The 26,607-nt window shown below is 49.3% G+C and overlaps 1 protein-coding gene across 2 annotated transcripts in view; it reads right to left on the minus strand.

The window, feature by feature from the left end:
* The window catches only part of LOC144770722 (uncharacterized), a 71,252-nt gene that overhangs the window by 32,380 nt on the left and 12,265 nt on the right, over positions 1-26,607 (minus strand). The window contains exon 3 of one of the 2 annotated variants that reach the window (XM_078655453.1): positions 9,425-9,565. The exons of the other annotated variant lie outside the window; for it this stretch is intronic. Coding sequence (XP_078511579.1) covers positions 9,425-9,565 — 141 coding nt within the window. The remainder of the gene's footprint in view (positions 1-9,424; positions 9,566-26,607) is intronic. 2 annotated transcript variants of the gene reach the window in all.

The following is a 26,607-nucleotide window of genomic DNA, read 5'->3' on the forward strand; positions in this document are numbered from 1 at the left end:
CCTACGTTCAGGGGTTTCAGCTCTTATAGTTAAACCCCCAAAATTTATTTTTGAACTCTTTGTATTCAGGGGGGCACTGACCCCTGTCTAAACCAGTTCTGAGTGTCCCCCTTCCAGTGGGGGTCTGGATCCTCAATCACTAGGCAGACGATGGAGCCATTGTTTTATGGTGGCAGCCCAGGCCTCTCTGCCTCCAGGGGCTACTCTTCCCCCCTACACTCCAGATGCAGGTCAGATGCAGATGCAGGTCAGCCTGTTGCTGTCTCACATCCTCCCCTGGGTCAAGATTTTCCAAATCCAGACAGTCAATCCACAACCAGGCAGAGACACACTGAATTGTTAGAGCACAAAACAACAGCCTTTTCTAAAAGTGTGGTTTCTAAACACAGAATACAAAAACCACCTTCACAAAAAGATGTGTTATTAAATTGTGAATTCAGCCACACTAAACTTCACCCCTCCATCTTAAGCCTATGGAAAGATAGGCTGGAAACATATTACACAGCCTCCCCATTCTGTCCTATGGGCAAGATGGCCTTTCAACAGTGAAACACGAAATGGAGAGTATTTCACTGTCAGGACATGGTACACACCTCAGTACATGTCCTACCTTTCACATACACTGCACCCGGACAAGGGGACTACCTTGGGCCTACCATAGGGGTGGCTGATGTGCATGGAAAGGGAAGGGTAAGGCCTTGCAAGTGGGTGCACTTGTCAGGACAACAAGGCAGTCTAAGAAACTGAGCGCAGGCACTGCAGTGCTGGCCTGAGTTCTCTCTTTAGGGCTACTTGTGTGGGTGCACAATTAGTGCTGCAGGCCCACTAGTAGCATTTGCATTACCAGCCTTGGCACACATTGTGCACTTTACTAGGGACTTTACTAGTAAGGCAAAAGTACCAATCATGGACAACCAATTACCATTACTCTTTATACAGGGAGCACTTGCAAAGTGTGCAAAGCATCTAAGTCAGCAACACCATGTCAGAAAAAAGGTCTAGGGGGAAGGCAAAAAGTTTAAGGAACTTGAGCCAAAAAGGGCCCAGTCCAACAGTAATTTATACAGGCTCCGTCCATGACCCTGTGGACCTCGAAGACAACAGAAGAATCTCCCTTGGGGTGAAGGAGTCATTGTGGGAGAGTAGGATCTGCCTCTTATGGTTACCCCCACTTTATGCTGATGTATCACTGTTTTTGACTTAGGCTGACTGGGATCCTGCTATTCAGGACCCCTCTCTATCTTCTTCCTCCTGCAAATTGATTCCATGTACTTTAGGTACACTCCAGATTGGATTCTGGGGTACCCTTATCAGTCCCTAGTATATGGTACACCATGTGCCCAGGGCATTGGTACCCAAGAGGCTTCCCAGGAGCTGAAGCATGTATTGTGCAACCCCTGAGAGGCCATTCAAAACTACACTACAGGTCTGCTACTGCAGCCTGTGTAAGGAGGTGAATGCACCCCTTACTTAGATATAGGTTACATATATCTATTCTAAATCACTGCACATATAAACCTATCAGTCACCCCATGGCAGGCCTCATCAATTCTGAAGGCAGGGTGCTGGGTTTGGTGTGAGAGGGTGCCCCTGCATGAGCAGAACCCCTCTGAAGCCTTTGGAACCTATTCTCCAGGGTTGTCTGTGATGCAGCCAACCATATATACTTAAGTGCATTATAACCTCGCAGTAAATGCTAACTTTAAAACGGCTGCTTAGAAACATGTCGTGTTTGGTGTCAAACACCTTGGAATCATACCTCCAACCTCCTAGAGGGACTTATGTGGAAACCCGGTATACCCCGTACCAGCTTTCTCGACCTGGGCATCACAAAATGGATGCTGCCAGCCACAGACACGAGTCTGCCCTCCTGCTGCTGAGCCAATCTCGAGCAGAGGAAGGCCTGACAATGGGTTTCCTGTCATGGGGAGGTGTGCCCACCTCTCAGACAGGCTTCAGTGTTTTGGGGCTGGGTAGGTGCACTCTCAAAGTGCCAGAAAGTCTGCACTGGGGGCACATTTGGTGTCCCTGTGCATAGTCCAGCTCAAACCAGTTCCAGGAGCCATTTGCTCCTGCTCTGGTGTGAAACTGGACAAAGGACATGGGAGTAGCCACCCCTCTGTCCTGCCCCTCCCCTAGGACGGTCCCCAGAGTCAGTCCAACCCCTTCGCTGGGTATAAAGTGGGAAACTGTTGTAAATAGAAACCTGGAGCCTGGTATAATTTAGGTTGTTTTATTCAAGATAGATTTCAGGTCAAGCCTTCAAGATGTTAATATAAAAGACCCACCAGGAGTGACCAGCTTGTCACTCAGCCTGCCTGGTTCCAACTACCAGTTGTCACCAGGCTAAGCCCCAAACACTCCATGATGTCACCAAAGGTTCTAGTGGTGACATCATGTGAATGACAATGAAATCCCATAGGTAGAAAAGAGACAGGCTAAATACAACAGAAACCTGATTACAAGACTTTGGATTTTACCTGGACTAAACTCTGCAACAGAAACCAAGTACTTCGACGGTCTACACTTCGCTGGATTAAAGGAGTTACTCCCCTGCAGCAGCAGGCACCTAGATGCATCTGACCGGTTTGCATCTCCCGAGCCTCTGAGGACTCCAAAGATTTCTGCACCACAGGAGGTGGGTTCCTGAGTGTCCCTGAGGTTGATCTGCTCTCTCAGCAATCCTGAGACCAGTATCCTATGTAGGGACCGTGCAACCTGAACCCCTCTGCACCGTGTACTTTTGCAGCAGCATATGCTTTTTGGTAATCCCTGAGGCTGTGCTTTGGACTACGTGTAGTCCCGACCTCGAGCAGCATTTCCACTGAAGATCTCCGGCTTCCATGAGTGCTCTGTGGGCTGGTGCTTTGTGAATTCGTTCGAGGTCCCCTCACGATCTCTGGCCCGTTGGCCTCTGGGTCCTGGTGAGGGTCACTTTGATTTTCATTGAGCCTCCCTGGCTTCTCTAGATGTGCCCTGACTCCCCATAGCTTGGAGAGTCTCCTGGACCTTGCTAGTCCACACCATAACCTGTTTCCTATGCCCACATGGGTTGCCCGTGCCAAGGCTTGTGGGTGTTCAATCCGGACACTGAGCCCTCAGCACTCGACATCCTTTGTGGGACAGCTCACCTCCAGACTTTAGTTGTCATCGATGTCTCCTGGTCCCCGTGGCTGCAGAGTCAAGCATCCTATCTTCACACCTGAAGTATCCGACATCGATGGGCATTCATCTATTGTGCCCCTGGTCACCCTGAAGTGACCCAGACTTGGTCCCCTCTGCTTTCAGGTTCTTCTCACCTCGGATCCAGGCTTGGATTCTACTAGACACTTTTCATCTTCCCGGCAGCAGCACTTCTTCGCTACACTCCATTGAAAACAACAAGGTTTCCGACACCACTTGACCCCTAGGCACTGACTCCTCTGGGATAAGTAACACGGGTACCTCAGTACTCACAATGGGGCTGGCTGACTCTGAAGGCTCCTTAATCTCCGATTTGCCAACCATGACTTTCCCATTGAATTGTACGGAGCAAACGGTCGTGTTCTCACACTGCCCCCATCCTTCATGGGGTCCCTACTCACTCACCTTCGGTGGTTCCTTGGGGTCCAAGTGATTCTACACCTTCTAGACTAGGTCTAGTCCTGAGTCCTGGTTCTTATACCAGGTATTTAGTATATGGTTTGGTCTCCCCCAAGAGCCCACTGTGTATTGTGCTACTTTTGTTTGATTCTTTGCAACTGTATTATTTGATTTGTGTTCTATCCTCGTGTAGAGAATACTAGAGTGTGTTATATGTAATAAATATATATTTTTATAACTACTGTGTGGTTTTCCTTTCATTTAACCAATACTACATGGTTGCATTCTGGCAAAACAAGGTGCTTAACATTACTTCAAGTCTTAGCCTGAAGGCTGTTCTCCAAAGCTACCACTAGAATAGCTTTCTATAAAGGTTATCTTTGACCTAATCACCATAAGGATTGTTTGAACTGGTACAAGGTGCCCACTTTAATTAGTTGACAGTATATTCCAGGCCAACTTCTCACAATAGTTTTTGCAAAAAACTCAGTATTGCTTGTTAAAGAGCTATAAATAGTGTATTTACAAACAACTTCGGGCTTCTATGTTTAAGATGTAAAAAAGTTCTATTAAACTCTAAAAAAAATGCATTCATTGCTAATCAGTTACCAACGTTTTTTGGAAGTTTAAAAATATTGGTTTTTGATAAAGTTGCATAAAACATGTATTGTACACAATAACTGTAAATTATGGATGAGATTTCATTAATGAGCAGCAAGAAATAAGATAAGACCATGAAGTCAAATTTTTGCTGCTATGGCGAAAGTACCTCAGATGTTACCGGGGGAATCCTGTGCATGAACTTGTTTCTTGATTTGACATGAAGAAACACTTGACAGAAATTGCGATTTTCACCCACCACTAGTATTTATACAGAGAATGTCCCTGATTTTCCAGGCAGATTTTAACCACAGCCAGGGCATGGTCCTGGGTGTAGCTTTATTTTAGATCTTTCATGTGTGAGACCCCACAAAAATGCCTTTTTGGCCTAGTGGTTGGGTCTGTGGCCACTGAGTCGGGTCTGCCATGTCTGTGTTTGGTTTTCTCCTGAGCTGAGGCAAAGCCGCCTTTCATATTTAAAATGTACTTTAATCCTCAGAGATGAGAAGAGGTTTTAAATTGTTTATAATTTGACTCATGGAACCTAAAGAGCCTGTGTTTACCCCGACCCTGCTCTTCTGTATGACAATTGAGTCTCATTGAAGTCTCATCTGGGATAAAACACTCCACCTGATCGGCGCACCGTATTCCCTCGCCGCCCCAGGTACCTGCCCAGCTAGGCAACCGCTCGGTAGCCATTCCTCTTGGCCTACTACAATGACAGCAAGTCACAGGCCTCACCCCCCAGTACTCGCCCCACTATGCCCACCCCCGGCTACTTATTGAAGGCTGCACAGCATTAGTGACCCTGTGTCGCCCTGGACCTCGCTTGCCTGCAGGATATTTAAGCCTCATTAAAACCTCATCTGGGAGAAGACACTCCACCTGATCGACATCCCTGATTCACTCCCTACCCAAGCTACTTGCCCAGCGCAACTGGATGCTAGGCAACCATCCGGCCACCACTCCTCTCACCCTACGACCCTAGTGCATCACATGCCTCGCTCCCCAGACCTGCCCACAATCCTGACCATTCCCCAAGCTCTCCCAAAGACTTCCAAAGGAGATTTTCACTGCCTCCACTGCAACTTCACTTGCGACTCCACGGAATCACGGGTCCCTACAAAGACCACTGAAAACCAACCCAAACTACAATGCATACTAATCAACGTCTCCTCCCTGCCCACGCATGCCATCGAACTCTTTGACACCATCACCACCACCAACTCTGTCGTAGTGCTCCTCACAGACAGAGACCTGGCTCAAGGACTCCTCAGCCCCCGAAATAGCCACCGCCACTCCAACTGGCTACAAAATGACCCACAGGGACAGGCCAGGCAGAGCCGGAGGAGGTATTGCAATCATCCACAAGGACACCATCAGGCTCATCACCTCAAATGACCAGACTCACGTGGCATGGAACACCTCAACTTCCACCTCTACGCCATCACCAATTCAACTGTCAGAGGTACCCTCGCCTACCCCCCCAGCAAAGCCCTGACCCTCCCTTCTGCAACACTTTTTCTGAAATCATCGCCCCCCTCGACTTAGAATCAAGACATTACTCTTCCTCTGCGACCTCAACTTCCACTTCGAAGACCATTAAGACACCAACTCGGCCACCCAGCTAGACTCCATGTGAAACCTGGGCCCTCAAACAGATTGTTACCAACCCCCACACATCGCCGGCCACACCCTCGACCCAATCTTCACGTCCAGTGACAAGATCCGGTTCAGCCACACAACTGAGCTTACCTGGGAAGACCACAGCATCATTCATTTCACTATCGATGTCACCAGACAGGCCACTGTCACCACGTTCCCCACCACCTGCTGAAGCTGGAACACCATTGATGAATCCCAGTGGACGACCACCTTCAACACCACCACTCCCACACATCCGACGACATCAATCAAGCCGCCGCCCACCTATCTGAATAGATCACCAGGAGCGATGACTCCATCACTCCCCTCCAAACCCTCAGCAACAGAAGAACAAACAAGCAATGCCAAATTGTTCACTCCCAAATTTAAAACAGTAAAATACAAATGCAAACCTCTGGAAAGATGCTGCCAAACCAGCAAAGGCCAAGGTGACCACATAGCTTTCAAGACGGCCCACAAATCCTACCACCAGGCCACCAGAGAAGCACAGAAAAGCTTCATTCGCCACCCGCCTCCAGTCCACCAACGGCACCAAGAAGCTATCACATGTTGTCAGAGAATTCTCCTCAACTAAAACACCATCCAGCCCTCCCAGTCCATCTGCAACTCAATAACTGACTTCTTCCACACCAACATTGCCAACAACTACAAAAAACTTTGATCCCCAACTGCCGCAGGCGGTTCTTCCCTCTCCTCCCATCAACCTCCCGCCCTACATCCTGACCAACTGGACACCTCTCTGAAAAGAAACCACAACATCCATCATGTCCTCTATCCATTCCGGAGCTCTGACTGACTGACCCCTGCCTTCAACCTCAGACACAAAGAAATTGCCCCCTGCTCACCAGCATCATCAACTTGACATTCAGCTCTGCCATCTTCCCAGAAAACTGGTAGCACGCCGAAGTCAAACCCCTCCTGACGAAACCCACAGCGGACCCATCTGACATCAAGTACTACCGCCCCAATTTGCTCCTCCAATTCCAAGCCAAGGTACTAGAGAAAGCCAACAACCGCCATCTCACAGACTACCTAGAGTCCAACCAGCTGCTCGCCCCCTCCCAATCCGGCTTCCCCTCAAACCACATCACACAAACTGCCCTGATAGCTGCAATGGACTATGTCAGAGCCTTCCTTGACCGTGGCGAGTTAGAAGCCCTGATCCTCCTCCACCTGTCAGCTGCCTTCACCACCCACTCCCACCACCTCCTCATCCACAGACTTTACCACATCAGCATCTATGCCAACGCCCTCAAGCTGCTATCTAATTTTCTCACCAGATCCACTCAAAGAATCCCTCCCCCGCCGTACAACTTTGACCCCAAGAGCATCATCTGCGGCGTACCCCAGGGCTCCTCACTCAGCCTCACACTTTTCAACGTCTACATGACTCTGCTGGCACCCACCACTCAAAGCCACGGTCTCAACATTATCTCCTATGCCAACAATACCCAGCTTATACTCTCCCTCGCCGAAGACACTAACACCACCAGAGCGAACTTCCAGAACGTCATGACCGACGTCGCAGACTGGATGGGAGCCAACTGCCTCAAACTCAACAATGACAAAACCGAAGTTCTCCTCTTTGGAAGACCCCCTCACTGTTGGACGATTCTTAGTGGCCCTCCACCCTTGGATCAGCACCCACTACCACCACCAATGCCTGCGAACTCCGAATCATCCTTGACAGCGAGATTTCCAAGAGACAAATGTCAACTTGGTTGCCTCCATCTGCTTTAGCACCCTCAGAATGCTCCAAAAAGTCTCCAGATGGATCCCAACAGACACCAGAAGAACCTGCACTCAATCCCTCATCACCAGTCGATGACTACCGGAACGCCCTCTATGTCGGAACCACCACCCTCCACCAACCTCCTCCTCAGGAGCCTCCAAAGAATCCAGAACGCAGCAGCAAGAATCATCCTAGACCTCCCCAGATGATCCTACATCACCCCCACCTCCTTACCCTGCACTCGGTCCCCTTCAAGAAGAGATGCCACTTCAGGCAGCTCATGCTCGCTTACAAAGCCCTCCACAACACAGGATCAAAATACTTGAACAACCGCCTGAACTTCCACCAGCCCACCAGGCACATGCGGTCTGCCTCCCTGTCCCTCTCCACCGTCCCCAGCATCTATCAAGCTCAGGCTGGAGGATGCTCCTTCTCCCACCTCACAGCCAAAGCTTGGCTGTTTGAATAGCTCCACCTCATGCAGCGCCTGGATACCACTTGGGGTGATTAGCTCGCTTAACAAGTACTGATTGATTGATTGAAAGATATCAAGTGACTGATTTACATAGAAAGTAAAAAATCTGAACCATTGGCGTAACAATAGCCTGCGTGGAGCGGGGGTGCTCCCGAACTCAAGGAGAGCCCTCTCTGAGAGTTCCGGACTGGTTCCGGAGCTTAGGGGGCCCCCTCCATAAACTTTGCAGGGGAGGGCCCTCAGGTTTCGTTACGCCCCTGATCTGAACACCTAGAAAGGTCTTCGATGACCGAGTGTTGATTTACTATTTTTTGGAATGCACAACCATTGGCAGGTGTAGGCTGTGCCAGTTGCAGGTTCCCAGGCCTACTACTGGTAATGCAATGTGACATTGTCATCATATAATACTTTGGACGTTACTATTTCCAGAATGCTGATTTTACGCACAGTACATTTCCTCACTGGGAATGGTCATTTTTCAGGTTGACTTTTTTCTCCATGTAGAAAATACTTTCTCTGGAGAAACCCCGGCACCCCATAAAAATTAGGGGTGTTCCTCCCCTTTCCCATCCTGGTGGTAGATGTACTCAAAATCATTGTTGGAGCAAATGTGCAACTAGTGGCAGGTATTCATAAACTCTGAATGCAAATAATGTTTGATCCACCCACTCCACACTCCTTGCATGAGGTCTACTAATGCATAATTGTACAAAGTTGTGGCGTACAATTGTGCAGTAGTATATGCTGGGTATTTTTGGGTGAATTCTTGACAAACATACATTTCTGGCTAAAAATTTGTCTACCTTAGTTGGGTCCAGAATGACACTATAGTATGGGATAGAGAATCTCAATGTAAACATCAAAGTTCCTTTTTGCTGATTTTATTTTTTGGGGGGTGAGGGATGTGTCAGGACCATCAGGACAACCTGCTGTTATTTTTATGCTTTATATTTCATAGCTATACTGGAAGATAAAAGCAGCCTTACAAAATGTGTTAATACCAGTCCTTATTGCATTGACAGAGTCCAACCCACTCCAGAAAGTTTTGGGCTATTCCACCCAAAAAATATGAAATGTTGGTTTGACAATAAAATTTACCAAAAACATTTATTGGTTATGAAACCATATGCCCAATAAAAAATTAAAATAAACTGCCAAAAAGCTGCACCAACAGGTTTACAATTTCTCATACGTAAGTAGGATTACTACTTGACCATCTCACCCCTCAACCCTGCCACCCACCCAACTGGTGTAGATATTTGAGACGCGCACTCCCAGCCCCGAATCTCCCTGACTAAGATTCTCCCCTGTACATGGCTGTGCCCAGCATGGGGGTCTCTCCCCGGATTAGATAGTGGTCTATACTGTACCGATTAAAAATTGTGCCCCTGCGACACATGACAGGCAACCCAGCCGGCCTTTCCGCGCGTGCCAAACTTCCAAGATTCCACAGGGAAGGACAATGATGATACCCATAATCATGGCGGTGAACAGCAGGCCCACAGTGGCACCTGGGTAGAGAGGAGCAAACAAGGCAGAATTATTAGAGGTAAGGACGTGAATATAGATCTGAAAAGTGGGAAAACCCTCCCCACTTAAACTCCTTCTCACACTGGGTAATACCCTGGGGCAGGGTCATCGGTGTCATTCTTGTAAGGATGAGAGTAAGTGAGAGGGCAAGGTTGGGTGTGCAGAGAGGTTGCAAAAGAAGCAGTCCTTTAGATTTAAGAAAAGAAGCTGGGAAAAGAAGGGTAGGTTCAAGCAGAATCAGGGGTGACTCATTGGAATGGAGGAGCGTTACCCCACTTAATTGCCCCCCAAAGCCCCTGGGATGAAAAATAAAAGGATTATTCATTACCATTTTATTTTTCATCCGCCTATCCCGAACAGAGCGTCAGGACGGGGTGGGGCTTGCAGAGTGGCAGTGAGGAGGAGTGGTCCTCAGAGGGCTGCAAATGCACTGTTTAAAGCGTGCATGTTCTTTTGGGCAGCCATCTTGCGACGGCCAGCCATACATGCACACTTTAAACCGCTCAACCCAGCTGTCTTAATACAGCTAGTTTGAAAGTTGGTGCAGGCCTCCAAAGCGCTGTGGAGCACAGAGACAGGCCACTCCCTCCAATCAGGGTGATGCTCTCATGCTGAGAGAGCAGCGCCCTATACCCGGCCCCGTTGATCAGGCACCAGAAAGGGCCAGTGTATCTCTGTGTGAGGAGGCCGTCAGTGGTAGAAGCCCAGATCCTCTTCAAGAGCTCCTTCATGTAAAAGGTACTGCAGTGCAGAGTCTGGAAGAAAGCAGCGGTCCTGAGCGCAGAGGAGGAATTTGGTAAATTTTTCATTATTTAATTTTATTTTACCAACGTGCCCTCCTCCCCTCCCCGTAGATGCCAGCTCCCACTGGCAGAATTACGAGGGAGAGGGGCAGCCTGGGTGCAGGCTGGGTGAGGTACAGGAGAGGAGTAGTTCATAGTATGCGCACAGCGTGACATTCCCTCCTCCCCAAATTCCACCACCTTAGCCCAACTACGCCCAAGAACTCTCAGAATCAAGGTAGGTTGTCTATGGCGTAGCCTTTTATTCACATCAAGCCAAGGAATTAACCACAGACCATTACCAAGGAAAGTATCCTTCTTGGCTATATAAGAATTATTCACAGCATCACACTTTAGCTGCATCAACCCGTGGAGCTACCAAGGGCGCCCCTCCCCTAGGCTTGAAGAGATTTAGACATGGAGAGATACAGGCATGCCAAGGTAGAAGCAGGCAGAGGTGTAAACAGAAAAAGATGCAAGCAGTGAACGATGTGGTCAGGGAGAAGTGTTGTTGGGATAGTTACATCCTGTGAGAGGTACAGGCAGGGAGTGGTGCAAGCCAGAGGTGTTTTAAGGCATGGGCAAAGTGAACTTTGGGCCAGGGCCCAGCCTTCATGGGGCGCCCTGATAGAGCCAGCTCTGTTCTGCGGAGAGTCATGCCCGCATTACTAAGAATAATTCTTTAACAAATTATTTTAACGCATTGCCGGAGGACTCGCGGTTGTCTGGATGGGTTTTTACTCTGCCGGTCGTCATTATTATATCATGATCTGGGCACTAAAGTCTTTACAAAGGACCTCTTATGATTGACCATGCTCTCTGTGATGGCAGTTCTGAACTGTATGTTAAATAGACCTATTATTACATACAGATTCTCACTTTGGACAGATTTATACTAGATCCTTTGAAATCAGCGGACTGTTTTCGTTACTATACTATTACTGGACCACTTGTCTTCAAATTGGTGAGACAAGCCTATTGGGTCACTGCTGTGTTACATTCTTAGATCTTCGCTTATCATCTCTACTTGAAGTATTTTCTTATCAGCGCCCTGAAGAAGTCCCTTTGGGACGAAACGCGTCAGCTGTATGGTGCTCCATTATTTCTATTGAAATAAAGAATTGAAATCGAGGAATCTCCATTTCTGTGACTTTTTGAAATTGTAACCTATACTGATTAATTATATGTTAAATGCTTTGGTGCACCTGTGCTGCTATGTTTTGATTCAGTTCCCTAGGGAACTAGCATTGTTACAGTGGGTGCTATTCAGTGAGCACACGAACCCCTGTGAACTTAGTAGGGGTATCAGTCATCATCTGGGGCTACTTTATGTTGGGTGCTGACCCTGAGAAGGTTCCACTGTTAGGTCTTTTTACCTGCAATTTATTTTAAATACCACTTTCCTTTAATATATTTTTAATGTGGATGATGTGTGACAGTCTATTACAAACATTTTGCAGAGAAATGTTGTGTTTCTGTTTTATGCAACAGTCATAAACATGATTTCTCTTAAATCAAAACAGGGCCTCACATTTGAGAAATGGGATGGTGTCACAGAGATTACTTACAGTACTATTAGTGAACTGCTGCTGTGTTACAATATTGAAAACATGTCTCCATCCCTGGATAGTAGATGTAAACACATGTAGAATTTAGAGGAGTGCGCCTGAGCACTGTCAGTGACCTGGACAAAGAGGGCATGAAAGAGCTGAAATTGGAGGTACACACAGGCAAAAGGTAAAGCAAGTAGAGGTGCAGTCATAGAGACACAGCATTGCTTTTTGCCATGCAGTGCGCGCTACGAATTTCGTTTTATTAATTAAATTGTGTACTTACCTGCAAGGATCCATATGCCTGTTTTTAGCACCCTCCACCCCGCCCCTCCCCCTCCCCGCCTCCCTGCCCTACCGTAACTCCCTCCACGGCCCGCGGCTGGAGCAGGGAGAGGTGGGAGGTGAGTGCAGGGATAGGTAAGAGAAGGGAGAGGTGAGAGGAGGGAGAGGTGAGTGAAGGGAGAGGTGTGAGCAGGGAGGGGTGAAAGCAGGAAGAGGTGTGAGCAGGGAGAGGTGTGAGCAGGGAAAGGTACGAGCAGGGAGAGGTGAGAGCAGGGAGGGGTGAAAGCAGGAAGAGGTGTGAGCAGGGAGAGGTACAAGCGGGGAGAGGTATGAGCAAGGACAGGTGAGAGCAGAGAGAGGTGTGAGCAGGGACAGATGTAGGCAGGGAAAGGTACGAGCAGGGAGAGGTGTGAGCAGGGAGAAGTGAGTGCAGGGGGAGGTGTGAGCAGGTAAAGGTACAAGCAGGGAGAGGTGAGAGCAGGGAGAGGTGTGAGCAGGGAGAGCTGTGAGCAGGGAGAGGTGGGAGGTGAGAGCAGGGAGAGGTGAGAGGTGTGAGCAGAGAGAGGTGAGAGCAGGGAGAGGTGAGAAGTGAGAGCAGGGAGAGGTGAGTGCAGGGAGAGCTGTGAGCAGGGAGAGGTTTGAGCAGGGAGAGGTGTGATCAGGGAGAGGTTTGAGCAGGGAGAGGTGAGTGCAGGGGGAGGTGAGAGCAGGGAAAGGTACAAGCAGGGAGAGGTGTGAGCAGGGAGAGGTGAGAGCAGGGAGAGGTGAGAGCAGGGAGAGGTGAGAGGAGGAAGAGGTGTGAGCAGGGAGGGGTGAGAGGAGGAAGAGGTGAGAGCAGGGAGAGGTGTGAGCAGGGAGAGGTGGTGCAGGGGGAGGTGTGAGCAGGTAAAGGTACAAGCAGGGAGAGGTGAGAGCAGGGAGAGGTGTGAGCAGGGAGAGGTGTGATCAGGGAGAGGTGTGATCAGGGAGAGGTGTGAGCAGGGAGAGGTGAGAGCAGGGAGAGGTGAGTGCAGGGAGAGCTGTGAGCAGGGAGAGGTGTGAGCAGGGAGAGGTGTGAGCAGGGAGAGGTGTGAGCAGAGAGAGGTGTGAGCAGGGAGAGGTGAGAGCAGGGAGAGGTGAGAGGTGAGAGCAGGGAGAGGTGAGAGCAGGGAGAGGTGTGAGCAGGGAGAGGTGAGAGCAGGGAGAGGTGAGAGCAGGGAGAGGTGAGAGGAGGAAGAGGTGTGAGCAGGGAGGGGTGAGAGGAGGAAGAGGTGAGAGCAGGGAGAGGTGTGAGCAGGGAGAGGTGGTGCAGGGGGAGGTGTGAGCAGGTAAAGGTACAAGCAGGGAGAGGTGAGAGCAGGGAGAGGTGTGAGCAGGGAGAGGTGTGAGCAGGGAGAGGTGAGAGGTGAGAGCAGGGAGAGGTGAGAGCAGGAAGAGGTGAGAAGTGAGAGCAGGGAGAGGTGAGAGCAGGGAGAGGTGAGAGCAGGGAGAGGTGAGAGCAGAGAGAGGTGAGTGCAGGGAGAGCTGTGAGCAGGGAGAGGTTTGAGCAGGGAGAGGTGTGATCAGGGAGAGGTGTGATCAGGGAGAGGTGAGAGGTGAGAGCAGGGAGAGGTGAGAGCAGGGAGAGGTGAGAGCAGGGAGAGGTGAGAGCAGAGAGAGGTGAGAGCAGGGAGAGGTGAGAGCAGGGAGAGGTGAGAGCAGAGAGAGGTGAGAGCAGGGAGAGGTGTGAGTAAGGAGAGGTGAGAGCAGGGTGGGGTGAGAGGAGGAAGAGGTGTGAGCAGAGAGAGGTGTGAGCAGGGAGAGGTGAGAGGTGAGAGCAGGGAGAGGTGAGAGCAGGGAGAGGTGAGAGCAGGGAGAGGTGTGAGTAAGGAGAGGCGAGAGCAGGGAGAGGTGAGAGCAGAGAGAGGTGAGTGCAGGGAGAGGTGAGAGCAGAGAGAGGTGAGTGCAGGGAGAGGTGAGTGCAGGGAGAGGTGAGAGCAGGGAGAGGTGAGGGCAGGGAGAGGTGAGAGCAGGGAGAGGTGAGTGCAGGGAGAGGTGAGAGCAGGGAGAGGTGTGAGCAGGGAGAGGTGAGAGCAGGGAGAGGTGAGTGCAGGGAGAGGTGAGAGCAGGGAGAGGTGAGTGCAGGGAGAGGTGAGAGCAGGGAGAGGTGTGAGCAGGGAGAGGTGAGAGCAGGGAGAGGTGAGGGCAGGGAGGTGTGAGCAGAGAGAGGTGTGAGCAGGGAGAGGAGTGAACAGGGAGAGGTGTGAGCAGGGAGAGGTGTGAGCAGGGAGGGGTGAGAGGAGGATGAGGTGTGAGCAGGGAGGGGTGAGAGGAGGGAGAGGTGAGAGCAGGGAGAGGTGAGAGGAGGGAGAGGTGAGAGCAGGGGGAGGTGTGAGCAGGGAGAGGTGAGAGCAGGGAGGGGTGAGAGGAGGAAGAGGTGTGACAGGAAGAGGTGTGAGCAGGGAAAGGTGTGAGCAGGGAGAGGTGAGAAGTGAGAGCAGGGAGAGGTGAGTGCAGGGAGAGCTGTGAGCAGGGAGAGGTGTGAGCAGTGAGAGGTGTGAGCAGGGAGAGGTGAGAGCAGGGAGAGGTGTGAGCAGGGAGAGGTGTGAGCAGGGAGAGGTGAGAGCAGGGAGGGGTGAAAGGAGGGAGAGGTGTGAACAGGAAGAGGTGTGAGCATGGAGTGGTGTGAGCTGAGAGAGGTGAGAGCAGGGAAAGGTACAAGCAGGGAGAGGTGAGGGCAGGGAGGGGTGAGAGCTGAGAGCAGGGAGAGGTGACAGCAGGGAGAGGTGTGCGCAGGGAGAGGTGAGAGCAGGGAGAGGTGTGAGCAGGGAGAGGTGTGAGCAGGGAGAGGTGAGGGCAGGGAGGGGTGAGAGCTGAGAGCAGGGAGAGGTGAGAAGTGAGAGCAGGGAGAGGTGTGAGCAGGGAGAGGTGTGAGCAGGTCGAGGTGTGCGCAGGGAGAGGTGTGAGCAGAGAAAGGTACGAGCAGGGAGAGGTGAGAGGTGAGAGCAGGGAGAGGTGAGAGGTGTGAGCAGGGAGAGGTGTGGGCAGGGAGAGGTGTGAACAGAGAAAGGTACGAGCAGGGAGAGGTGAGAGCAGGGAGAGGTGAGAGCAGGGAGAGGTGAGTGCAGGGAGAGGTGAGAGCAGGGAGAGGTGTGAGCAGGGAGAGGTGAGAGCAGGGAGAGGTGAGAGCAGGGAGAGGTGAGAGGTGAGAGCAGGGAGAGGTGTGGGCAGGGAGAGGTGTGAGCTGAGAGAGGTGAGAGCAGGGAGAGGTGTGAGCAGGGAAAGGTACGAGCAGGGAGAGGTGAGAGCAGTGAGAGGTGTGAGCAGGGAGAGGTGAGAGCAGGGAGAGGTGTGAGCAGGGAGAGGTGTGAGCTGAGAGAGGTGAAAGCAGGAAGAGGTGTGAGCAGGGAAAGGTACAAGCAGGGAGAGGTATGAGCAGGGAGAGGTGAGAGCAGGGAGGGGTGAGAGGAGGAAGAGGTGTGACAGGAAGTGGTGTGAGCAGGGAGGGGTGAGAGCAGGAAGAGGTGTGACAGGAAGAGGTGTGAGCAGGGAGAGGTGAGAACAGGGAGAGGTGTGAGCAGGGAGAGGTGTGAGCAGGGAGAGCCGCAGGCAGAAAGACGTACTTAAAATGGGCAAACTTTGCCATGTTGTGAAATGAAATGACAGTAAGCAATAAACCTTAATTCTTTTCAATGTGCCACATATGTACAACTTGATGGTTTGACTGAATGCAAACCGCAATAACAATATTTCGACATTAGCTGAAAAACCAAAAATTGTGCTATCTTAAATAAACTTTGAAAAAAGTCAGCTTTTTAGGTTTTTTCCAGAAAGCCAATATGTGACAAGTCACATGACATCATGACCTCCAGACTAATTGATATTGGTCTGGAAGGCAGGGTGCTGGCCTGGCTAAGGAGTTTTCTCACTAAGCGTACCCAAAGTGTCATCATGGGGACGTATCGGTCGGAGGAGGTGGAGATCTCTAAGGGGGTGCCACAGGGCTCATGTCTGAGCCCTACTTTATTTAACATCTATGTAGCCCCCCTGTCGAACATCATGAGATCCCACGGTTTTATCCCGGTATCGTATGCGGACGATACACAACTCCTCTTTCCGTTTAAAACTTTGACATCTGAAGTGCGAAACTCCTTTGCCCGGGGTATGACAGAAGTGGCCCAGTGGATGGCCTCGAACTTCTTACAGTGCAACGTTTCCAAAACGGAGGTGATGCTCTTTGGGGAAGCTAAACGCCTGTGGACTCCTGACTGGTGGCCGCAAGACCTGGGCCCAGTCCCTGAACCTAAACAGTGCGTGAAAAATCTTGGAGTAAAACTGGATCAGGAGCTTTCCTTGAAACAACATGGAAACCAAGTGGTTGGCTCCTGTTTCCATATTATTGGGCTTCTCCGAAAAGTGTTCCCCCTGCTCGCTGATACCACTAGAAAAACCTTGGTACAGGCGCTTGTGTTGAGCAGGCTTGATTACTGTAATGGATTGCTGTTAGCTGCCAACGAGGGGGTCATCTCCAGATTGCAGGTTGTGCAAAACACTGCTGCACGCCTTGTCCTCAATGCCCCTGCACGTACTCCATCTAAACCCCTGTTAATTAAGCTTCACTGGCTTTCAGTGAAACAGAGGGTATTGTTTAAGACATGTTGTGTCATCCATAAGTGCCTCACAGGGAAAGGCCCTGAATATCTGACTAAAAAATTCAATGCATATGCTCCCTCCCGATCTCTTAGATCGGGAGATCAAGAACTCCTATGTGTTCCTAGGATTAAGAAGGCTAGGCAAGGGGGTAGGGCCCTGTCTGTGGCTGGCCCAAAGCTATGGAACAATCTCCCCAGAGAGATCAGACAGTGTAGGGAACATCTTCCTTTTAGGAAGAAATTAAAAACTTTCCTTTTCCAATACTAGTTTATCCGACAAAGGGAAATAATGCTACACTGTAGGACCTGCTCTGTTCAGAGATGACGCCAGGGGCGCGGAGATACTCCTTCGGGAGTCGATTCCCAGCGCGGTACAAGTTTGTAATAATAATAATAAACAAACTCACTATATGTCTAGCTGTTCATGTTTTAGTAACAGAATCATAATTTGGCAATAGCAGTGGTACTAACACAAATTGACAGTTTCTAGCGCATTTCTCACAGATCCTGTACTCGCAAGTCTTTTTTTAAAAACATGTTGTATATCTAGCTTTTTAAAAGCATTGTCAAAAAGTTTTAGTGCATGCTGTCCTATTGAAACATTGTTTCTTTTAGTTTTTCTACAGTTCAACAATGGAGAAGAGATACATGATATCTAAGATTTGTTAGGTTAGTGTCTCAATGTCAGAAAATAAAACAGATTGTAACAGAACCAAAGTCTGTGAATTAGAAACATACGTCTTTATTGAACCTAGGAAACTAACAGCATGTGTGTGTCTTCTGTCAGTCCAACAAGAAGTTGTCGGAAAGTAATTGTTTTTTTCCCCTAATCACCCCCATGCCTTAGACTGACACTGGTGGTTACTGGCTCTGAGAGTGCCCTGGGCTCTGCTAACCCGCCACAATGCCAGTGCTCTGTCCTTAAAATATATATTCTAAATAGTGTAATTATAGTTGGCCAAGATAACCTACCTAAGTCCCTGGTGGATGGTAGGTTTAGAGACTACATCGGAGTTAATGCACTTAAGAGTACATTGCTGTGGTGTCTGGAGTACTTTTAACCGCATGCGATCTAGCGGTTTTCCCGCTGTGCGCTGCGTTTTTTCAAAAGCCGTGTTACATGACGAGCTCAGCTCGTCATCAGCGTGCGAGCGCCGTAACTCATGACGAGCTGAGCTCGTCATCAGCGCCGAAGTGGTTAAAGCCAGGCTTGACTTGCAGGCTGGCTTAAACATAAAACTGTGTCCAAATTCAACTTTGGAATTAAAAGTACTTCAAAAGTTCAAGCCTACCGTTTTGGAATATATGTATGTATGTATGGCATACTTATATAGCGCTGAAACTGTCACCCCTAAGGTCTGCCGTAGGTACCCCAAGGGTAGGATGCTATCCAACAACTTGCCAAGGTCAGATTTATTATAACTATTGCAGGAAAGTAGTTTTAGAACTTACTATTCTGAAGTTACCTAAAACAATCCTGTAGCAGCCCTTTCTGATTTGCCAGTCTCTGTCAGCCTGAGCCAAGTTTCTCCCTGAATAGTTGTGAAGAGGTCTGTCTGGAGCTGAAACAATGCAGTCATTTGGGAGGAGAGTTGCTTTCTGGAGAAGCCTGTGATAGGAAGCGGGCTGGTGCGATAAACTGAACTTCAAAGGTAGAAGCACAAAGGTGACAGGACCCAGGCCAGTCCCAGTTTTCTTGATCCCCAACCAGTTGGGACCCCTCTAATATGATATGGGCTGAAAGTGGAGTGTATGGAAAGGTTAGTAACACCTGTGGGTTGGGTTATCCAGAGCTGCACTCCAAGAAGAGAATTTCTTCATTTTGATTTTTGAAGAAATGTGCATTCTTGGTCAAAAATGTGCCAAACTTCACAGAAAGAGGTCATTGCAGAGGGTGGTAAATGGAACCTCATTGGTTGGGGTGCCCCCTATCTTGCCAGCCTAGAATGGGGAATAAATATGGGAGATATGCAGAAGCCCCTCAGATCCCTGCCACCACATAGGACTGCACTCAAAAGAACTGCACTTGCTGTACTCTAAAGGCCCCCCACAAGAAGGACTGTGCCTGTCTTAAAAGATAAGGAGTGAACTCCCTGAGCAGCAACCTGTAGAAAGGTGCTGGAAGAAGCCACTTGCAACATTCTCTGAAAAGGATACTTAAGCTGAAAAACTTCACCTGGAATTTCCTGGACTGACCAGGTGCATTGTGGGAGACTGAGTCCCAAACACCAAGAGGCAAATCAGAGCTTCTGAACCCTTGACTGGTTCCATTGGACACTTTCTGACACTCAGGACCCTTTCAGAAATAGATCTGAAAGTTTGTGAACTTTTTGGAATAGTTTGGTAAAAATCTCTAGGAGAAGCCTGGCTCGATGTTTGAGAGTTAAGCTGCCGTCGTCAACTCAAGAATCGGCCTGACTGTGCTAAGAGCACCCTGAGGACAAAGTTCTCCAGAGAACCACTGAGGCATCCCACAGGAGCAGGCTGCTGTCGACGAGCCGAACATCGGATCCAAAAAACAGAACACCTGCGGACGAGCTAGTCGCCAAGAAAAAAGCTGTAAAGAAGTGACTACATGCAAAGAAAGGTAAAATCTTTATTGAGACATAGCACTCATCACATCCGACCCGCGCTCTATTGCAGTTGGCCTAAAACGTTGTCTTTATCCAAGTCTAGTGTGACCAGATAGCTGTGGTTGGCGCTTTACACTTTTTGGTGCTAGAAAGCACATTTTTAGGTCTCGCTAGACGAAAGCAAAAGCGAAGCTTTTGCTGTCTATGCGAGACAACTTATGTAGTTCAGTTCATTTGGTCTTTATTTCGAATAAAAAAATTCATAAAAGACAACATACAAACCATTCACAATAAAAAAGTTCCACTGGCGGTTCCCCAGTACAAATAAGATAAATACAACAAGCACATAAATTAATACCGCTAATAATCCACAATATACTGATCAAACGGGATACAAAAAGTACATATGGTTAGGGCAATCAGTTTAAAAGCATATTCAATCTCTTAGCTCGAATCAACCAGGACCAACCCAAGAATTTAGCAACACAAACCACAACCGTTTCTGATCTGATTTCTTGTAGTTTTGTGAGTGCATCTCGATGACCACTACAATCCAGGGTTGCACATATAGGTTTTAGCCATTTGTTTCGAGGGGATCGATAGACAGGACAACCAAAGAATAGGTGACCAACACTTTCTTCCTGGTCAGGACACCAGAGACATTTGTTTCCTGCTTTCGTTTCCCACTTTGCTGTAAAGGAATTGACAGGCAAGGTACCTGTACGGAACTGGTGGTACAGTTTACGGTCTAACACCTTGGAGATCAGATCCCAATACTGCTCAAGAGAAGGAATAACTTTATGCATCAAGAATAAACCAGTTAAATTTGTATCCGAGGATTGGGTTACTAAAATAGATCTTTTCCAGGCCCAGAAAAGGGCCTTGAACTCAGGTTTTGATGGAAAGATAGACCCCCCTGGGTTAGACCATAACTCTGGTAGGCCCATCATATACAGAATGTATTTTAATTCCCTGAGCCATGGTATTTTTTGCGCGCCCCACAATGATTTTACCTCGTCTAGCTCACGGGAGAAAAGACTAAGCTCTGGAGTAGTCCAGAGGCGACGCCATAGTGCCACTAGGCGATACTGTGCCAGCTCGTTGATAGGTCTACAACCAAGATCTAGTAACAAGGGTTTTATAGGTGCAGACTGCGGGAGACCTACCAGGTTCCGTAGGAACCTATTCTGCGCAGTGGCCAAACATGATAGGTCCTTGTAACCCCAAACATCAGCTCCGTATAGGGTTGCAGCAATAACCTTGGCATCATAGATTTTTAGGGCAGGAGTGATGCGTTTTGTGAGGGATTTCTTTTGTTCATGGACCAGACATCCAGCCAGACGATTAAATTTAAGTTTAGTTGTCTCCAGTTGGGGATTCCAATTAAGTTGGTGATCAAGAGTCACACCTAAGTAAGTCATGACCTTGACCTGCTCAATTAAAACGCTGTTTAATGTAACAGAACAATTGGGGGGGGTTTTCTTGCAAAAAACCATGAATTTGGTTTTCTCAACGTTTATCTGCAAGTCATTTGTTTTACAGAACTCTGAGAATCTGTTCAGGGCTACCTGTAACCCACCCCTTGTTTTCGAGAGGAGAAGGGTGTCGTCCGCGAAGATTAACATGGGATATTTAAAACCGCCCAGAGTGGGTGCGTCGGACTGTGTATTATTAAAATATTGGACCACCTGGTTAATAAACAGAAGGAACAAGGTGGAGGCCAAGACACAGCCTTGGCGCACCCCACGTTGAACAGGGAAGCTTTTGGTCACCTGTCCCTGACTCCCCCACCTTACCTGAGCGAAATTATCCTCGTGTAAACGCTGGACTAGACTCAATAGCTCTAATGGAAGGCCCATTAGTCTAAGAGCCTCCCATAGTTTCTTCCTTGGGACTAGATCAAAAGCCGACTTGAGGTCGACAAATGCGGCGTATAAAACACCACCACCCAAAAATAACACCTTCCAAAAAAGCAGTGAAAAACGGAACACCTGGTCTATGGTGCTGGTACCAAATCTAAACCCTGCCTGCATAGGGGAAAGTATGTTGTTCGATTCGATCCAACCCTGAATTCTTACTAAAACCATCCTTGATACTATTTTCTGGATCGAATCGATCAGGCTAATAGGCCGATAATTATTTGGGATGGAACGGTCTCCTTTTTTATATACTGGCAGAATTTCCTCCCCTTTCCAGGATTTAGGAATCTCAGCCCCAGCAGCGATGTTATTAGCCAGTAGGGTGATGTAGGGGACCCATAGGTCAAGGTTTAATTTGAAGAGGTCGGCTGGTATGGCATCTAAGCCTGGGGCTTTACCAGACTGGACGGACTCAAGAGCGTGTACAGTATCGAATTCTAAAAATATAAGTCTGTCCCCCAATTGTGGTTGGGTAGTCTGTGGCGCGATTACAGTGGTTTGGTCCAGTGCTACACTTGAGTCTTTGAATTGGGCCGAAAAAAATTCCACCCAAGACTGAGCTGAGACATGATTGTCCGGAGTTTGGGGAGCTGAGTCCCTGCCCCGTCTGACAATCAACCAAAATTCCGTTTGGTTAGAGGATTCACAAGCTCTGAGAAGGTCAAGCCAGTAAGAATCATCCCAGTCCCGCTTGGCTGCCCAAAGAGTATGCTTATAGCGCTGCCTAGCTATCCTAATATCATCAGTGTTCCGGCCCTTGACAGCAACTATTAAGTTACTGTGGGCGTCTCTGCAACTTTTATTGTACCATTTTTTGTGCACCTTTACAATGCCAGACTTTGAGGGTTTGGTAAGAAGGTTTTTAAGGCCCAAAAAACACTCCTCGTGAAGATTGGTGATTGTAGAATCAATGTCACCAGAGGGGGATAATGATGACATCCTACTCCACACATTGAGAACCAGCTCCTCAATCTTAGGAATAAGCACAGGATCATCTAAAACCTTGGACCATTTAACTCGCCGTCTATTGTCGCACAGAACTACATCAGACGTTAAATAGTTAGTTCCCATAACGGGAGCACCCAGACCGGAGACCAAAATCTCCAAGGAAAGAGGGTTATGGTCACTCTCTGGTCTGGACTCTACCACCATATCTTTCACATATGACCATGATTCAATATTAATCAATATATAATCGATACGGCTAGAGCTCAGACCGTTATCAAAGGTTTCTGTCCCTGAACTATCAGAACGTGTGCGCCCATTTACTGCCCGAAGGCCCCACTCCAGACAGAAACCCAACCAGTGTAGAGCTGCCTCGGTGCCCCTAACTCCCTTGATAATGGTTAGCGGGGGGATATTCCAGGCAGTATCCTCTTCAGATCCCACATCCTCTGCCAAGGTAAGGATGGGCTCGAAAGATGTATTCATATCACCCGCTATTATAACAAGCTGATCAACTTTAGATTTCTTAAGAAATTGATCAAGGTCGTTCAGGACAATTTGTTTCCTCCCACCCTGACAGCCACGGGCATGGACATCAATTAGGAGAAAATCCTTAGTATTGGCTTTGCTCAGGGTAATACATAAGAGGTCGGCATTCTCTACCAAAATTTCCTTAGCGTGAAAGCCCAGATTGTTTTTAATCCAAATGGTAAGGCCACCAGAGGCCCTGCCCTTGGGACCCTGAATAGCAGGTTTAGTAAAGTTTAGATAACCCAGTCTAAATAGGGGGACTGTTGACCATGTTTCCTGGAAAATAACGATATCATAGGAGTCAATGAAATCGACCCAATCATCGTTGTCCAAGCGTCCCCGTAACCCTGCGATGTTCCAAGAGACCACTCTTAAAGTATTATCCGTGCCGTTAGCAGAAGATATCGGTGCCAGGCCCATTTCCCCTTTCCTAATCTTAACTGGGATATTAGCAGAGTCTGAAACTGGACCTATGTTTTTAAGAGAGGTTAAGCCATTTGTGGGTGTTGTCAATGAAGTAGATAGGGCAATCCCCCGTGGGTAAGGGGATTCCACAGTAGGCATTAAATCAACAGGCCCCCCAAGTCAATCGACCTCCTCCAAGCAGCCAAACATATTGGAGGTAGGTGCCCCTTGCCACCAATTATGCTGGCTGTATCCATCAACCCTGCGAGTTGTCCATCTAGCATTCTGGACGGTTGACCATAAACCCTCCTTCGCTGGTGGCTGCCTTGGGGGATAGAAAAAAGTGAGGGGTCTCACAACTATTGTGGCTTTAGCTTCATGAGAGGGCCATGCACAAAGGTGCTGTGCTGTGTGAGGGTCTGCAAAGGATACCACTATACAGTCACCAGTTATGGACTTGTGTGTAGGGCCTATCCAAGGCACTCTACGTACCATTAATACACTACTTCTTTGGTGGTCGGGGAGCTGTTTGTTTGAATTAAGCCAATGGATGACTTTGTTTTTCAGAGAATGATGGTTCTCCTGGGATTGCAGGCCCAGTTCAGGAACGCCAGCTAATATAATAACATAAGGCCCAGCTTCCGGTGGAAGGTCAATAAACCCGCCACGAAAGTTAGGGCGACTAGCCGACCGGTGAGAGTTGTTCACAAAGTCTGGCCTTTTGGCGTAGTGTGGTATGGTTCGTGGATTAGGTTTCTGCTTGGGGTAGGCTAAACTTTGCGAAGGAAAAGAGCTTTGTGCAGCAGAACTAGGGGTGGATACAATATGGTTTACAACAGTAGTACGGGGCTTTGGTATGGGTTTGGGTATTGGCGGAGCCGCTGGAATATTTTGGGGTATTTGTGGGGATAGTAGCATAGGTTCTGATGCCTTAGTCTGTGGGATTGGGACGGTTTCACGTGGGAGTTTTGCTTCCATTTCCTTTAGGCTGAGACTAGCCAGGGTGACTATAGTTCTGTCCATTTCTAACAAGATATTCTCTATGCGAGAAAGTCTTAGTTCCAAGGAGGTGAGTAATTGTTTTAACGTACCCCAGCCTATTTTAAGGAATTCTTCATCACCCCACCTGTCTTTCTCAGATCCACTCAACCGACCCTCAGATTCATTCACTCTATTCGTAGCTGGAAAGGCATCCAAAGAATGGTCTTCCACAGGACTGTGTGAACCAAGAACAACTTCCCCTCCCAAAGAGCAAGAATTAGTTTTAGAACTTTCATCCTTCATCCCATAAGAAGCCAATGCCCTTCTGCTGTTAAAAAACTGTGCTCTAGCAATTTTAGCTTTTTTCCATGCGTAAATAGACCTAGCAAGACATTTCTTTTTATAAGTGGCAGCTTTCTTAACACTGCTTGATGTCGTGGGTAGGTTGATTTTGGAAGGGAAGCAGGTGCCTGTCACGCGGGTAAGTGGAACGGGATCCTGATTGGGTTTCACGGGAGTGGGTAGAGAATTGGGGGGAAACATTGGAGAGGCAGTAGTAGGGGCAGGATGGATAGCTGCCGTTATTAACAGAGGCCGAGGACCCGATGTATGCTCGGGGGTACGGGCAGAAGCAGTATTCCCCAGGGATGATTTTTTTGTGCTGGCTAGGTGCTCGGATAACCTTCGTGCAGCTTCAAGATCCAGAGAGACCCTGTGCTGCATTTTACTAATTTCCTCGTCGATAGCCAAGTTAGTTTTGATTAAGAAATCATCCAAAGTTCTGTTGGAATTACTCGCAGCCATGAGGGTATTGCTGTGGCTACCCCGTGTGCACATTGTACAGAATATAAAAATAACAATAAATACAAAAACAATAAAACTGTATAATGCACCGGGCAGGGGGGGTGGCCCAGCCCAGCCCTCCTAGACCTCGAACGGCCTCAAACGGCCCGCTCTTAGCCCGGTCTTGGGCCCGGGCTGCGTCCCGCGCTGCGGGAGAACAAATACTGTTTATAGTGGTTGGAAAGGGCGGGGGGGTGGAGCTGCAGGGAGAGCGGACCGGAAGCTGGGCGCAGTCTCGCAGGGACACCTGGGTCAGGTAGTCCCTGCACGCTCGCAGCCCTGCAGCGTTGCTATCCCCAAGGTCCAAACAAAGGTTCCCCCACAAGAAACAGGCAGAGATGGTGCAGGTCCCTCGACGAAGTGGCACCCGCGGAGCGGGTGCGGCGAGATTCCGAAGTGCTGGCTTGGAAGGTGAGCGCAAAACCAGCGGTGCGCTTTACAGCGATTAAAGTATCCCAATGGCAGGGGCTGGCCCAGGTGGTTTTGATGGCCCTCTGATGGGCGGGGGGTGGAGCTGCAGGGAGAGCGGACCGGAAGCTGGGCGCGGTCTCGCAGGGACACCTGGGTCAGGTAGTCCCTGCACGCTCGCAGCCCTGCAGCGTTGCTATCCCCAAGGTCCAAACAAAGGTTCCCCCACAAGAAACAGGCAGAGATGGTGCAGGTCCCTCGACGAAGCGGCACCCGCGGAGCGGGTGCGGCGAGATTCCGAAGTGCTGGCTTGGAAGGTGAGCGCAAAACCAGCGGTGCGCTTTACAGCGATTAAAGTATCCCCTTATGTAGTTACTTTTGGGGGAATGTGGACAGCAGACTGTCACGAGCTTTTTCTGGCCGAGATTTGACCTCGTGGGCGCGCACGCCCAGCACGGCGCCGTGCACGTCCCCTGGCACAGATTCCCTGAACACACACATGCACACGCAGGCAGGAAGGCACACACACGTGCGCACCCCCCCTACTTCCCCGCACTCACCGGCACCCCCAGCCGCACACGCACAGGAGCGCACCTACACACACACATACAGAGACCCCCCACCCCCCCCGTCGCCGCAGCCGCATACATAGAAGAGCCCCCCCCCCCCCTGCCGCATACATAGAAGAGACCCCCCCCCCCCGCCGCATACATGTTTCGCTGTCGGAGCTGGTTTTGCTGGGAGGAGGGGGAAGGAGCCAGGTGCTGGTCCCGCGTTGGCACACTTGTTTTCATTCGCGGCCGATGAGAGGCTGGCCGCTTTGAACTACAAAATGACGTGACCAACGTAACGTTTGTAGTTCAACGCGGCCCATTCCTCAGTCGCGCCACAAAAAAAACCAGGGGTTACAACAACCTAATGCTTGTCCCCTGCCTCGCTCTCACGCCTTCCTGATCTCGTCTCACCCTTCCTCCTCTCCATGCCTGGCTGTACCTGGTTCACCTCGCTCCGCAGGAAGGAGGGCGGGATGGCAGAGGAGTCCAGTAAGGGCCACTGAAGGCCTGGAAGCTAAGGTAGGTTCAGTCGCCCCGCCGATGCTACACCAAAGTCTGAGTCCAGGACAAGCAGGGATGAGCTGGGCGTGCCAGGCGAGATATGCAATGTACCTCGATGTATCACGGTGTGCCACGG

The sequence above is a fragment of the Lissotriton helveticus genome, chromosome 7 (assembly GCF_964261635.1).
Source record: "Lissotriton helveticus chromosome 7, aLisHel1.1, whole genome shotgun sequence".
Classification (NCBI taxonomy): domain Eukaryota; kingdom Metazoa; phylum Chordata; class Amphibia; order Caudata; family Salamandridae; genus Lissotriton; species Lissotriton helveticus.